Raw genomic sequence first — 16,823 nt, 5'->3', positions numbered from 1 at the left:
CCAGAAACTTGCTCCTAACAGACACAAAACACTCTTACATGCAGGTACACAACATTTTAATGCAAAAGCAATTGCAAACAACATACATATAAAACCAAATAAACCCAGTGTGCAGAGCTTGCCATATTCCCACTTCGCCAAACATAAACAACATACTTTTTTCTTACAAGATATGCAAACATTGCAAAAAGTTTTACTTTTACAATTTTGATAAGACTTGGTAAAAACACTGTTTGGTCAGGCAATCAACTTTTAGTCAAACAAACAAACTTAGAATTTGAAAGTTAAAATCATGCATTTCCATCATACACTTTTTGCAAAATGTTTCAGTTTAAAACCAATAAACTAGGATTAGAACAGGAGCTTAAAATAGATATTACTGGATGCACAAATGGTTCAATATTAAGGCTGGTCGTTAAGAAAACAATGCAGTGGTCATTAAATATGCTTAAAAATGGAGAGTGGTTTATAACAAATTTTCGATTTTACTTGCAATCCTAATTTCATTAAAGGGTGGTCTCCAAGACAATGCTTGGACTGATACAACTGTAGTGCAAAATGTTTGCCATTTACTCAACTAAAAACTTATTTTTTTTCCTAAACAACAATAGTATTAAACTAATGCATATGGGAGATGAAAATTTTATTAGAAATTTTTTTATGTAAAATCTATGTTACCTTGATTTAGATATCGATTTAGATACTTTTGCTCCAAAAGTTATTTTTTTGATATAAGCCAGAACAGTAAAAATGCTATTAGGACATTTCGGGTGTACATTATCATTCAAAAGGTTTATCAGTGCAGTATGTACCGTGGGAAAGGTTGCTTTCCACAGACGATATTTAATTGCATGGTAATGGGTGTTTACTGAACAATATTGCACAATAAAACAAATTTAGAGACACATTTTAATAAATAAGAGCCCAAGGGAAAACGTTGTTTTAATCATATATTTGTTTTGTGTTGTGTGGGACAAACCACTGATCGATAAAAACACTTTCAAAGACGCAACGTTGCTTTTAAGACAAAATATATGGAAAACAAAAGCATAGACAATAGATTTTTATGTTCAGCTATGCAAAAATCACACACATACTAAACACATGAAAGTGAATAAAAAAAATACATGGGGTACAGAGGAAGAAAAAAGATGGCCACTGAGTAAGACTTAAAAAGCTTGTTTTAAATGTACCAGAATATTAATATGTTCATGAATAGTACCACTGATGGAATTTGGATAAATTTAAAGTGATCTGTTTTTAACTACTCATGGTTTATTTGTGCCTAGTGGGATTACAGTGCAATGAAAAACATGACAATTTGAGTTCTGTGCTTTTAAGAGTATTCATTCCTGCGATGCCATGAAAAAATCATGACACATAAATTTAAAAAGCACCAAACACTTTTGCCTAAAATTTGTGAATAGGAAACTCCAAAAATATGGTGCTTTGTGTATAAGCATAGAAAAAGGGCAAGTGAAGGTCTAAAATCTGCTATCACCTTAACTATCACTAAGTGTACAACAGAGATTCTAAACCTTTTTTTCTATCATTTATTTTTGGCTAGTATTTAAAAAAAAAAGTTTTCCTAATCCACTAATCTCACAGTACAGTAAGCCTTGGTTTAACCGGACCGGTTTAATCTGGATCTTCGCCTGATCTGGGCAAACGTTTTGGTCAAAACGGGTCCAGGTTAACAAAGGTTTATTGTATTCCATTTGTATGCTAATTTACTCCAAAAGTATGTAGATTTGAGAGAGTTACAATCACCCCTTGTTTGAAAAACCTCTAGTGTACAATAAAAGTTTTTGCACCTTTTTACCCATTTCCTTGACTTTAATGCCTACCGTCACCATGCAGTAAGCATTTGCGCAAAACACAACAAAATAGGCTGCATCTAATCAGGGATGTTACGTGATTTTAAAGATTTTTCAGTGGATGGTGAATGATTTTCAGCTTTTGTTTGCGATTGTTTCGAGCTTGACGCTTCCTCTTTTAGTCGGATTTCCTCAAGTTGAACCTGAAGTTACAGAATTCTGTTCAGTTTGTGTCAAAAAAGTCAATCTCTGAAATACTATACATGAATTTGTTTATAAGTTTAATTACGAATATAATGGCCCAAATAGGCATAAAAAGTGACATGCTTAAAATCGTCCGATGTGGCCTGTTGTATCACTGATGCTGGAATGAGCAATTGCCGAATTGTTCGCATAATAAAGCGTATCACTTTTTACATCTATTTGGGCTGTTATATTCATCATTAAATTAAATGCTTTTCTTGTATTACAAAGCAGCTGGGATGAGTCTAGTGTATTCACTAGAAGTGCCAACAGGTTTAAAAGAGACATAGTTTAGGAGTTCAATGACATAGACAAACTACTTAAATAGTACTGCTAAATGTGACAAGATACATTGAAACTGTCACTGTGAAACAAAATGGCTAATCTTTATGTAATCTTAAATTTCACCACAGACAGGTGAAACTACCAACAACTACGGCAGGCACCATGCAAAGAAGAAGCATGCACAGATTTAGGAAAGCAAGGTGTTGAAAGCAAATAGAAAGACTAATGGTGTAAAAAGTCAATCTTTTTTTACAAGGTTCAGGCAAAACAATGGACTGTTGCAAAGGTTATAACATGTGGCTGCTTAAATGCAATTTATGGAAAGTCCGTTTTATTACAGGATAATTTTCATATTCTTAAAAGTAGTCATGAGTTCTGCAACTTTTAGAAAGACAGTATACCTGTTTATCACAGCAAATATTTAGGTCCAGGACAATAACTAAAGGAGACTTCTAGTAATGACCTGTTTGTATTAAACTTATTTAGTACATTAGAAAATAATAAAAAATCTTAATAGTCGTGTTACAGTGCATCCCTCCACTATCTGGTCGCTTGACAAATAGCAGTATGAGATGACAATGAAAAATTCAACTTTTTGTATTTTTTCTTATCTATTAGGATTTCTAAAATTTCTTTCTACAAAAGAACTAAAAGCATTTAGCCGATACATGAAAAGCTGCAGCTTCTTTCTACTTAAGCTAGAAATACATAAAGGCACCAGTTTAGGCTTGGCATGGCAGGTTAAAAAGGAAAGAATTAGCAAAAAATATAAAGCAGTGTGTAAATGCTGTGAGGGTGATTTTTACACACCTGAAGAGATTGCGAAAGTTTAACAAAATCTCGCTGAACGAGCTCGCTGGTTTCCAAGGATTCCTGCAAGGATCGAAGCTGATTCTTTGCATCAGCTAGTTTGCTCTCAAGCGCCTCCTAGTGCCCAAAAGCAAAGCCGGTAAAGCACAATAACAAGCACACCCATTAGATTGAAAACAATGAGCCAAAATTATTGTGAATATAGGAAACTTGTTCAAGATGAGCAAATTAATCACAAATGCGTAAAAAAGTATTAGCAAACAATATTCAAGTCAATTCTCAAACCATTAAATTAGTTACACAAAGCAATTGAATAAAACATTGCAAAACACAAAAACAAGTAATTATTTATAGCTGTTTTTGTGTAAATTCTTGCAAATTAATTCTGGAAATATTTCCCATTATTGCAATTCTTGAAACAAACTTACATCTGTCATACTTTATACATCAAAAATGGAAACATATATTTCCAGGTTAGTATTTGTTAGCTCTCTTTGAAAAGAATAGTTTGCTACAAATGCATGATCTGTGTCTATTTGGAATTTGGTCATGTGTTCATATGTTTTTATATACTCAACTGCTATAAAGGTGACTTGTGTGGTGATACATGTAACATTATTTTGACCATCGCTAACAAGAATGTAAACACTCAATCCACAAAAAATGTAATTTCAACTGATTAAATAATTTTCAAACGCACACACTTCAACTAACAACAACTGTAATCATCAAAAATCATTTGCCAGAAATGATATCTTTTTTAGAATCCAGTGCATTTAGTGATTATTCATTTTTATTCACACATGCTTTGTAGTCACACATAACACAAGGTAACGTTTTAACCTTTTCAGACGTTTCAATGCGAAGTTTTTCTTTGAAACCTTTTATGATCTCTCTAGATTTGCTTCGAATAGATTCCATCGAAAGTTGGTCCTTCTCAACCTGGATCTGAAATGATAAAGTCATCCTTACAACTAGAAGGTGGCTTCCCTACACATTAGGAATGGGGCAAGTCGACTCAGAACCCGAGTACTCGGTACGGAGCATCGTTGTTTTTGATGCTCGGTGCTCGGCCGAACGGTTGCACGAACTGACCCGAGCATTAAACTTGCATATTCATGCCCATTTATACAAAACTAGTGTTCGAAAGGGTAGCCAAGAACAAAATGACTGTTTTTTAATTGGAAAATTATTAAACTAGCTTGGAATTGAGAATGCTTGTGATGTCACGAAGCACCAAGCAATACTGTGCATTACCATGAGATGCTCGGTGCTCGACCAAACAGAACATTTGTAGTTTTGGCTCATCCCTATAAGTTTATATATTCTACGTCCGATTTACCGATTTACTATATACACACCATTTGACCCATTAACATGATTGGTTTTTGCAACCAAAAACCAATGGGGAAGGGAGCCATAATTAAACAGGCCCGAGTGGCCTCATTTAATCACATAATAATAATACAAGTTCCAATCGATCTGAGGCCAAATTTAAAATGTTTTTATGGCCCATGGCTCACAGTTTGGAAGTAGTGGTCTAGTGACACATGACAGAGATAATAATGAGCAAGCGTTTTAGCCAACAGGTTGCATATTTAACCAATTTATCATTCAACTGCTATGAGGCTAAACACAATACTAGTTGTTTTTCAAGAACTTATATTTTGCTGACCCACCAAAATGGTATGGCATTTTCAGAGCAATGAATGGTATACGACAAGTTCTAAAAAAATCAAATGTTCCGACCTGCAGCTCCTTGTTTTGGTTTGTTTCTTTAATAAGTTGAGTTTGCAAAGATTGCAAAGATGAAACCTTGTTTCTTGCTTCTTCCACATCTTGGAGTAAAGCAGCTTCCATTTGCTCCTTCTCCATCTGTCAACACAAAAGTAGTTTTAAACTCACACCATGGATTTGTCCATTGCTAAACATAATGAAAAGGGACATGCTAAATGCTTCAGAATTAATCCCAGCAATGCATGCCGATCTTAGCTGATCAATAGTCAAACTTGAGAGCCCCTACTGCAAGGCTGACATGTGTAGAATACAAGGTAGGCAACGGTGCTTCTGATTGAACTTTTGATGGTCTTAGCTCTACACCTGTGTAGCTCAGTTAGTAGAGCGCAGGTTCAAGAAAGGCTTCAATCATGGGTCGAAACCCCACAGCAGATTTTTCTAGCCTATGCTTTGCCACACAGGAATGTTTTAGGCCACCAACTTTCGCAAACGTGATTATTAAACATTTAAATAAATGAGCTAGTCAAAGACAGTTTTTTGTTGTCGGTTCAAATCCCATCACAGGGTATTTTTTCAGCCTATGTCTTGCCATGTTGGAATGCTTGTAAGAATGGCTTGCTTAGATTAATAGGCCTGGCATAATATGCTTTATCATCAAACATTTCAGCAAATGTTCATGCCATCATAAGTGACACCAATACAGATAATAAAACACAACAAATTAACAATTATTGTGTACCAAAACATTTCTCATCACAGAAGTACACCATGGGTTACTTGCAGAGCTAAATGCGATGGAAGACTTCCTGGTCAAACCTTCCTGTTGCTGAGCTAACAGAAGCTGTTAACGTTACCTTTTCACTTTCAATGGTGGATTCCAGCAAACTGATTCGAGTTCGAAGCGTTGATTCCAGGCTGTTTTTCTCCACTTGTGCAATTGCAAATGCCTCTTTGTATTTGTCCAAACTTATTCGCAAACCCTGCAAAAAAAGAAATAAGAATACAAAATAGTTTTTTGTGATTTACCCCCTTGGGGTTTTCCATGATAGTAATGCAAAAAATGATTTTTTGCAAAATATGTCAGCGAAGTATGTCAAATTAGGTCTTTGAAACCTCTTTGACCTGTCTCAGTTAAGTCAATAAAACTTTTTTCAATTTTGTTTTACTTCTGCTTGACATTGTCTTACCTCCATAGAAGTTGGTGTGCTAGAATCTTTCTGCAAGGATTGTCTACTTCGCATGAAAGACGATCTCATCGCATCTTGCTCTTTTTTCAACTTCAAGTAACTGTCACGAAGGTTTTCGCGGTCGGCAGTAATGATCAGCTGAAAATAGTACATCACAACAAGTTCAAACCAACGTTTGTATATTTTGACTTGAAGGGATTTGTAGACGCTTTTGGTTTATCCCAAACTTAGCTTAAATGCATACTAAGTCCCAAACTGTAGCCATCATAAGAAACTATTCTATTTATTTGTACATTATGAGTAAATGCATAAACCCACGAAAGTTTTACATGAGATTTTTGGCAATTAAATGCGAGGTTGTCTGTTATACAATTTGGCATTTTCATTAAACTCCCTATAAAAGATTTATTTATTTTTTTGCGTTAGTAAGCCACTTTATTATTTTAGTTTAGGCCTGCAAGATGTGACAGACTAAATCATAACATGACTCCCCAGAATTTACATTTCCGTGCTGCAACGTATGGGAACAACATGATCTTTATGCAATCCAGTGTTGTATGTAAATTTGTATCAAGTAGAAGTTGTTCTTTAACACACAATTACCAGTTTTTCATTATCTTCTGCTTCCTTGTTCTTTCTATATGTTTTATCCTCCCCGATCTTCACTTCGATATTATGAATCTTTCCTGTTAGCTCCCTGATTTGCTTCTGGGCATCCTCTGAACTTCTCATCACTGATTCCTCCACATCTAATCGTGATTCTCGCTCAAACGCCAATTTTTTCTCCAAATCCAAAATTGTTCCCTCTAAAGTGGTGACCTGCTTGGCAAATGTTGTCATATTAAACTTTAAGTCTTTGTTTAAGTTTAAACAGATTATTTTGTGCAGGTACGATATGTTGAAGATTTTGGAGTGATTAAATGGGATTTTAGATGACATGCTAATATAAACTTCCTTTTTAAGCACAGTTGACAACCTGCACTGGTGATGACAACAGCAATTGTTGAAATGTCTGCAAGAAGTAATCTATATATGCACAGGTTCTCTTTAATTAGATGACATATGTTTTTGAAATAGGCTTTAAACTTGGTAAATTATTCTCGAATTTACAGAACTAAGCGGATTGACACAAAATGATGTCACTGCAAAAAAGGACAACAGTTTTAGGCAGTAGTTTTATGCAGTACCCACATCTGTAGTTTTGGCGTAGGGAATACAGACATTTTATCATAGTTCGAATGTGAGTTGGATTTTTGTAGGTAACTTCAGCATAAAGGTAAAAATTTACAGACCTGCTGTTTTAAAGTTTCGATCTCTGTTTCTTTGACTCGAAGCAGTTTAAGATGACGGGTTGGAGATGCCATATTGTCCTGTACAAAATAACTCAATCGTCATGCAAAGAAAATTGCTGCAGTTTGTTACAGCATGGAAGAAATTTGGTTATAGATGCTTTTTTGGCAGAAAAAACTATTCGGTTTTAATTAGAAGTGTACAGTATTTAGTGTGTAGTAAATTAGGTAGTGTATCACAAAGAAACAAACTTGATACTAATACAATTTCAACATTGAGTTGTTCAAATAAGTTTGAATTTTTTTAGAAAGTACTGAAAGAAGTGTAGCTTGCACAAAACACAGTTACATTGAAAATTTTTGTGTTACATAAAAATGTTCCAGTTAAAATTCAAATAATAAATAACTCTTACAATTTCATCTGATTGATTTTGTGTTGTGGAGGAATCAGCATTTGTGAGAGTCAGTAAAGGAGCAGAGTTCACTGTAAAGAAGTAACAGGGTTAAAAATCTACACACGATTTCGATTAACTACACATACCCTGTATTCAAAGCTTACATGCAATTAACCATAACATGTGATTAACTAGGTTTGCTCAATAAACAATTGGGACCTATAATAAGAATAACCATTTTTCACTTAACAAACAATAGGGCCAGAGATAAGATGCAATTAACTAAATTTGTCTTTAGGACAAAACTGACAAACTCTTGCTTTGAGCTGACAGGATTAAAAGACACATTTTTTTATACCAACTGAGGGAAATACTAAGGTTTGGCTGAAGGTGGGATGTTCACTTAAATAACTATGGAGACATGCTCTTATACAATGCCATCCAACCATAACCAGAACAAAATGAAAAGTGACTCTCAATGTAGTCTTACCAAAACAAAACACCGCAAATAAAAAACATGAGTGACTCTAACAGCAAATTACATGATGCTTTCAAGTGCTTTACAATGTAAAAAACCATTTAAGTATAAACTTTCACTGTCATATTTTTTGTTAATGGTCTTTTTTTAGTTTCTTATTTTGCAGGCTTGCTGGTTAAGGTCAATTAGGGTCAAAATGTACAAAGTAAACAAAGCTTATTTTGTAAATGTCAATTTCAAACAGTTTACCATAATGTGAAAACAAGCGCTTTTTAGTCGAAAAAAACAAACAATATGTGCCTAATTACGCAACCCCAATCAAGTAAAAAACCTTGATTGAGCAAAGAGTTACCTCTTGGTGGTCTTAATTCGTCATTTGGCATCAAGCTTCCCGCTTCAGGCACAGATGAAACAGATGAAATTGAAATAGTATCTTGAAGCTCGGTGGCTGGGGATGCAATTGGTTCCGCTAACACTGGTTCTTGCATTTTCTCGTAGTTTTGAAATGAACCGAAGGAATTACTGTCGGGAAATGCCGACCTAGGAACAAGAAAATGAGATTGGATAAATTTGTGTGATATGCAGTTTTCAAAAAAAGAATGATTCCGGATATAACATTGTTAACCAGGGCAAATGTTGGATGCAAAACACATTTTATACCTCAATTTAAACTTTCCTAGGCAATCAGGCTGTATTTATCATACTACCCTTCTTGTTTATTCTTGTTTGCAACCAAACCAGATTTCAGGCAATTTAAGCTATTTTATTTCACTAACATGTATCTTGATTTGTAGATTAACTGTACTAAGGTTCCAAAAGGACAAAAGCAAAATGGACAAGCACTATCTGAATTTACACAAAAACAGTAAAATCTACGACAGTTGCCAATTACAAAATATTGATTTTTTAGTTTTAGTCCCACCTAACTTTTAAGAGTTTCTTCACTTGCTAGAAACTTTCATCATATTAAACTTGGGGTTCGTGAAAATTTGGTTTAATAATTTACCCGTTAATTTGAGAGGTTGCACCCACGACGTCCTTAGCTTGTTTAGGAAGAGAAGAAACAACTTCAAATCCGTCGGCTGATAAAACCTGAAACATATTATTATACATTATGCTTGAACAAATTTGAGCACATTCGAAAAATACATATCAGTTGGTCAAGTAACTACAAACAAGTTGTAGTTTAATACAAAAAACTTCTTTCAATTCTTGCTTATGGGGCTTGAATCAGCATGGTCAAAATGAGACAACTTGCATATATGATGTATCATTAGGTTAGTTACCATGTCACCATTTTAACAGACAGGCTTGAATGGTAAAAAAAATTAGTTGTACAAAATGTAGAAGCCTTGAAGCCCATAGGCAACAGATAGATAAGTTTGGTGCAATTTCTTTAGAGCATTTTACTTTGTAATACAGACAAATCCAGTTAATTGCATATTGTTCATGGCATAGTGATCGTAAAAACGTAGTTCGTCACTTTTTAAGAAAATTGTCTGCTTAATTGCACAAAAACCTTTGCAAATCGCTATGACAGGATTCATCTCTACAACTTAAACTTTGTATGGTTTTAAGATAGGTATTTTAAGCAGAAACAAAGTGTACATAACGAATAAAATGAAAAACACATGCAAATAAATGACAAACATGCAAAAATAAATCACAGTTATGCAAACAATTAAATCTACTTTTCATTCAAACTCAAACTCATGCACATCAAGGCACCTAACGAAACAACTGTGCACACCAAATACTAAAAGTCGGTAGGTTTGAATAAAAAAGTTATGCAAAAAGTAAAGCCACCTGTTGAGAAATAACACATGTAAAAAAGTTTTATATTTAGGTATCATTCCAGTTGTTATCAAAACCACCATTTTAGTGATGAATGGTAACAGTTAAATGTGATTGTTTGAAATAAATTTAAACCTGTTAAGGCGTGATAAATAATTTAGTAATCCTAATTTCGTTAAGTTGGCAAAAAAATGCCAAAAAATATTTGTACTACTGAACCAGTGGTGGAATCTGGCCGTTTCGCGCCGGTTCTATAGAACCGTGTCACAAAATTTTATGAGATCAGCGAACCGGTTAGCATTACTGGTTATTGTCAATGGACTTTTTGTACCAGAACCGGCTGAAATATATGACTTTTGTGATAGAACCGACTGACAAAAAATGTGAATTCCACCACTGTATTGAACTGATTTTTTTTGTAAAGGTGGCTCCAGCAAATAATGAAACAAATTTGTAATGCTTGAAAGTAAATACAGAAAATCCTGGGTAACCTGGATCTTAGCATAATCAGGAAATTTAGGCCCAAACGGGTCAGAACGAACCAAAGTTTGTTGTATTTGGACAGGCATAAAGATTTATACTGGGATAGAATGTAAATTTTGAAAGTATTTAAATCGATTTTAAATGTCAGATTCCTTAGCTGATTTCACTTAACTTCTAAACAGCTTCTAAGTAATTTTTTATCCTTATTGTGAACTATTGTGACAGATGAATGATGATTAATCTGCTTTATATATGTACAAATACCCTTTTTGTGCTTTTGATTTGGTTAAGTTGGTTTTTAGCCAGACAAGCTTTGGCAGCGTTAAGTTCATTCATAAGTTGATCTTGTGACAGCATGAAGTGTTCGTTGGCCCGATTCCAAGTCTGTTTCAACATCAAGTGATCGCTTTGCTCTTGTTCCAGTGACCTACAAACTGTAATACAAGGTCAAATGTTAAACATTTTACTACATTTATTCCTAAAGAATTGCAAATTATGGAGCTGCACAAAAGCTAAATAATGAGCCGTATAAAACAAGGTTTGTTTGTTAAACTTTTCATAGACTTTCCACTTAAAAAAATGCAAATTTTCCGTTGCAGCTCTAAGTTACACAAAAAATTAATGACAAGAGTAAGGTATGTTTGATGTCAAGTTTAAACAAAGTGAAATGCTTATACTTTAAAATTATTCTCATTATTTACTAACTATAACACATTGAAACTGGAAAGCTATTGAAAGTCAATTACCAAATCCACCATGAAATAACAACAAAATTTAAATTTTGAAAACCTGCAATTTACATTGAAAAATAAAAAGAAATACATAAATATAAGGCAATTATGTTAATTTAGCCATTGCATTCAAAATGTAGGAACTGAAATCTTATGAGATATAAGAAACCATATTTGTATTTACCTTCATGCATTTCACGTTTCAGAATATCATTTTCTTGTTGTAATACTGTCTTCTGTCGACTAAGCACTTCAACATAAAGTTCAAGGTCGGTTCGTGACGACTTTTCGGATTGCAGGGAATAACTTAATTCCCTCACCTGTGTGTACCAAAAAGTTAAATGTAAGCTAAGCAAGGACAATAACATTATACAGGTTTTCAAATGACATCTTTGCAGTGTCAAAAACCGGATGGTTACAACAATGTGAAAGTAGAAGTTTAAATTTTAACATAGTTTTGTATGTAATTCCATCATTTCCACTGACTTAAACAGAGCCATTTACACAGTTAAGTTTGTTGGTGTGTTTCATTATTATCATCAGTGGGCAGGCAACGCCTCAAACTTTATGCTTACATGAAACCACATTTGGGCTGCCTAGTTTTATTCAATAGATTGGAACAAATGCGGCTCAAGTTTCTTGCTCAGGCAAACACAAGTTTACAAATTGGCTTTAGGGAGTAAACATTAATATGTTGAGTAAAGCATTTTATGTGCTTTGACGATTTCGATAAATTCAAAAGGGGACTCCTAGCTTAAATTTTGAAATTTTAACCAAGATTTTAATGCACAACCAGTGATCAATATTTTTTAGCGCTTGCAATCAATTAATGGCATTTTGTCACACACAGCTTGTCAATAACAGGACGTTCTCAGGTGACAGGTTTGATCATTTCTCTTCAAAATTCATTACCACACGTCAAAACAAGAAAACAGTGAGAGTTTCACCATAGAACAATACACTACACTGAACTGTCGCATTTTCAACATGGTTTCAATTAAAAATTCAGAAAACAAGCATGAGTTTGGTTTCTTATTTTTGACATTATTTTTATGTTTGTAGACTTAAGATTGGTCGTGAGTTGCCTATTAACCAGTAGTAATTTCAAACCAGACGGGCCTAAAGGTGTTTTCAGTGGGTCATGATAATAATACCTTTTCAAGTTTAAGTCAAAACAGTTAAGATTTAACTTGGCTTCTACAGCTCATAAAAGAAAAATGAAGTATTATGTTCACAAAACATAGGGAATCATTACTGTATAAAATAATATCATTTACAAGTAAATTAGTCTGTACAACCACAAAAAGCACTTGTGGTAGTGATGTGTAATGTTTTTTTACAGGCCAACATTTACGTTCTACTAAAAATTATGTAACCCGGGTTACGTCACATCACAAATACCATTCGAAACAAAAAAAGCACCAACTAAAAACACCATGAAAAGGAAGTTAAAAATGTGGTTAGAATATCCTGTTGCAATTGTGTTTAGCTATGCGATTTTGTACTTCCCAAAATATATTTGCAAACAACATGTGTGCAATAACAATCTAAGCCAAAAGGCAGAAAGAAACAACTTAGGACCACAAAACAACAATATACGTTCATTTTACTACCACTATTCTATACTGATTCTTAAACCACTACTAGAACAAGGTAAAAGTCATTGCCAAAGAATATTTCAAACACATTTAAACAGTCTGTTTGGCTTGATTTGCATTACTCCAAAAAAAACAGTCAAAACATTATGGTTATTGAGTTACAAGATTACTGTGTTTTATATTTAAAAAATGGCAGTTTTGTACTTACTTAAAAGTATATTTAAGTCAATGTAACCAATTTTTCAATACTTTGCTGCTTTACACAGAAATACCAATTTATTGCTATCTATAATATTTCATTTTTGTCTTTTAAGAACTTCTTTTTATACAACCGATTATTGCTCATCCAGCAGTAATATTATAAACAATGAACATTTTGACATCTCATACAAAATGCCTTTATCAGGATAATGACATATCTTGTACGACAAATTTATTATAAGGCAACAAATTGGAACCAACTACACATGTAAACCCATTTTTATATTTACTACAACTTAAGTACAGTGGACAATTAGCAACCAACTTACTTCAGTATTTAGATCAGATCCACTGACGTCTTCACAGTCCTCTGTTCCAACTCCTACTTGCTGTTTCACGAAAATAAATCCATGATACTGAAATTGCTCACAACTAGCCCACACACAAGCAACAGATTATGCTACAAACTCATGAGATCATGCACACTACTACATCATCCACAAAGGAAGAAACTCAAGATCAAAATTAACCATGCAAAAAGTGAAACAAAAAAGTGCTTTTTAAACCTTGTGGTTAACTGTTTGCGTCCGCCGAAGTTCAATGATATCTTCATCAGCTATTCGTAATTTTTCTTTTAGGTCGGCAATTTCTTGTTCAAGAGGTAAAACGACAGATTTTAGGTTTTCCGCTTCGCTTTGGGCCTTGGGAAACATATTGATAGATTCTGATTGGTTTGTTTATCAAGAAAGGACATATTTTGTGAAAAAAGTTTAACAGCATGAAAAGTATGTGTAGGTTACCAGCAAGACACAAAAAACAGTTAAAGAAATAGGAACACGAAAAATCGAGGGAAATACCTAGCAAAAAGGACAGTTTAAAGAAGATTTAGATTCTTGAAAGGCCAATAAGATTAACACATTTTGCATAGCATGCCATGTGCCCAAACAGTAGCAGTTGCTGACCTAATGTCCATGTCAATAAAGTAACTAATTTCATACTTTAAACTTCTGCCCTACCATCATCATGCTTGTTTCAAGCTCCTGATCCGCTTGCTTGCTCAGCGCCTTTTCCTTTTCTTGCAGTGACCCTTCTGTCTTGGAAAGTAGTTCTTTAAAATTTGTGTTCTCATGCAAAATTTTCTCTTTTTCTTGTTCCCAATGTTGGCGTTCCTGCCCGAATTGCTCGATGAGGTCGCGTCGTTGGTCCTCAAATGTATCTGGGCAAGTTAAATATTGCTTAAAGCAGTGGTTTTTTACCAGAAGAAATTTCCCAGTAGTGGGGAAATTATGTACATGCAGAGGGAAATTGTATAAGTCAATGGCACCTAAATTGTTGTTTCCAGTTTTACTCGAATATTTATAACGTCACAAATCTTATTGTTTAGCCACAAAGTTAACTATTTTCAATCAAATAAAGACCGTTGTTAATGTACCGCACAAATCATTATTACCAAAACAACATGAGGGAAATTTTTGTGTTATACACAGGTGCAGCCCCCGATCTAATTTTGGCTACTGTATTTGGCCTCACAGTAACAAAGGTTGCCCACCCCTGCATGAAAATACCAAACCAAACAGGCTCAAGGCCTAGATTTGTCAACACTAAACCACCCATACAAAGCCATGCAATAAAACTTTAAGTGAAGGTCATGTATTTGAACTTGATAAACAAAGGCAATGTTATTTTGCTAACATCAATACTAACCTTGCAAAACACATTTCAGAGATTCAATTTCTTCGAGATGATGCTTCTTCAAGTCCTCCACAGCTTCCTAAAACAATCACAGGAAATTGGAATTAGCAAGAAATAAAAACATTATGCTGTAACAAATCAGCCATATGCCAGCCAATCCAACCATTGTCAGCTCCTAAGCTTTGTACACAAGCATACAGTTTGCTGTTCAATATATTCTTACAAACAATAAAAATCAATGATGCCAACTGCCTTATGTAAGCAGCATATTCCATGGGGTTGCATTATAAAAATGTGTTCTATGAGTATCTATAGAAACTGATTCCCTGCACAACATCGTACAAGAGCCCAAAAATGTTTTTTTGTAACTTGAATATATGTTAGCATATATTGATGGAGATTTCCTAACAAGGTTAACTTTTGTCATGAATGGCAATTTATTTTTTTTGCGATATTCAGTTGCCAAACATCATTGAATTTGTTTTTCCTTTGTGGCTCAGTGCTTTAATTGAATGCCTCAATTACAATATAACATCAATAAGTTAGGAATTCTTGATATTTATTATGAACATCTTCATTCCAAAAACATGAAATAATGTCATATGTAACTCCTCAACACATTGTTTAATGGTGAAAATAACCGCCCAAATAGAGATAAAAAGACATGCTTTATATTTCAAACGTTTCGCCAAATGCTCATGCCATCATCAGTGGTATGAAGGCCACATCAGTTGCCACATTGTGATACAAAAAGGCAATAGTGTGAAATACAAATGCTAGTTGCATACCGTTTAGAATCTAACACTTTTCATCATACCTGTTTTGTATTTTCAGATACTGATGCAATCATCTTCACATTTTCAATTTCCTCTCGCAGGGAAGTTACAGTGCTTTCCAGTTGACTTATTTGTTTGCTGGCCTCTAAGAGCTTTGAATTTTGATCACGGATCATGTCTAATAGTAAAGTTTCCTTGTTTATTACCAGTGATGTAACCGCACCAAATTGGTTTGGGCCAAAGCTATATTATTACTTTCTGGGCCAAGACAGATAAAACTGAATTCAAGAAGTACAGCTCTCTATAGCACCTCGAAATAGATCAGACACACTACACACAATTTAGTTTACAGACAAGGTGTAAACCATTTTGTAGAGGCAGCAAACAAATAATTATCTATGTTTTAGTTAATCATCTATGTCAGTGCTCTTGAACCTTTTTATATCTTTCAAGTACCTCTTGCTGTGATACCATGGACCCTTGTGATTGATGCAACAGTTAAGGGCTTTGGTGGCGGTATACAGATGTAAAACTAAAATGTTAAGCCAGAAAAATGCAAATGTGAATTGATATCTTATAAAAGAAAGAAACTGTTTCGAAGTGATGGTGCATTAAATATAATGAACACTTTCACTGGTATGGTCCAACTTTGCCAAAGTAACCAGCATTTACTATTAAACAGTTTGTAAAAATTTGCCGAAAAATTTGTCCTACATTTCATCATGTTAATTTGCTATGTGGGTTGAATTTATTTGCTACAAATTGCCATCTCACTTTCTTTTGCATAATAGAGCTCTTTGATCTTGGACCTTTTGTATTCAAAATCACTTTCCATTTGCACTTTTTCCTGCTGAAGAAGAGCAAAGCGCCTCTCGGTATCTGCAAGCTGACTACGCAGTCGCATCATTTCATCTGAACAAGATTTGTGTGCAGATGAAATTTACATTTTTCATTGACACTTTTGCTGTTCATCGAACTGTCAGTAAACTTTTATAAGACCAATATATTTTTTTCTGTTGTATTTTTTTGGTGCTACCCATTTACGTTATGTTCTAATGGAGCAAAGGTACAAATTAAGTGACACTACTATTTATAAATTACATGCTCACCTTGCGTTGGCATTGGTTGAGCATCCATTACAAAAACCATTTAAGCAGACTTGGTGGGGAAAGTTTATTTTTTTCCTCTGCTCCTAAGTCCATTAGCTTCAAGGTAAATCCCAAGTGCACAAATGCAAACTGTTATTTTTTTTCTAGCAGTTCCTCAATCCATTTTGGTTGGGTCACTGCACATTTCGTGCCAGCTTA

At 34.2% G+C, this 16,823-nt stretch overlaps 1 protein-coding gene across 4 annotated transcripts; it reads right to left on the bottom strand.

Annotated features, from left to right (window-relative positions):
- Window positions 1-39: 39 nt before the first annotated feature.
- LOC145209550 (rab GTPase-binding effector protein 1-like) lies at window positions 40-16,786 on the bottom strand. Of its 4 annotated transcripts, XM_080079860.1 has the most exons (20): window positions 16,626-16,786; window positions 16,291-16,428; window positions 15,558-15,694; window positions 14,753-14,819; window positions 14,065-14,264; window positions 13,615-13,749; window positions 13,378-13,437; window positions 11,434-11,569; window positions 10,783-10,952; window positions 9,248-9,333; window positions 8,594-8,781; window positions 7,782-7,852; window positions 7,372-7,449; window positions 6,683-6,898; window positions 6,080-6,217; window positions 5,747-5,872; window positions 4,905-5,030; window positions 3,999-4,103; window positions 3,156-3,272; window positions 40-2,020 (listed from the first exon to the last, which is right to left on the bottom strand). In XM_080079860.1, exons 1-20 carry the CDS (start codon window positions 16,663-16,665, stop codon window positions 1,898-1,900), a joined length of 2,457 nt encoding a protein of 818 aa, XP_079935986.1. In that variant the 5' UTR covers window positions 16,666-16,786; the 3' UTR covers window positions 40-1,897. The 4 variants fall into 4 exon arrangements, with proteins under 4 accessions (XP_079935986.1, XP_079935987.1, XP_079935988.1 ...); XM_080079861.1 differs by lacking the exon at window positions 3,156-3,272; XM_080079862.1 differs by lacking the exon at window positions 16,291-16,428.
- Window positions 16,787-16,823: the final 37 nt, after the last annotated feature.

Source organism: Phallusia mammillata, chromosome 1 (assembly GCF_965637545.1).
Source record: "Phallusia mammillata chromosome 1, kaPhaMamm4.hap1.1, whole genome shotgun sequence".
In the NCBI taxonomy this organism is placed as follows: domain Eukaryota; kingdom Metazoa; phylum Chordata; class Ascidiacea; order Phlebobranchia; family Ascidiidae; genus Phallusia; species Phallusia mammillata.
Note: the sequence above shows the minus strand (reverse complement) of the source record. Positions and strands in the feature narration are given on the sequence as shown.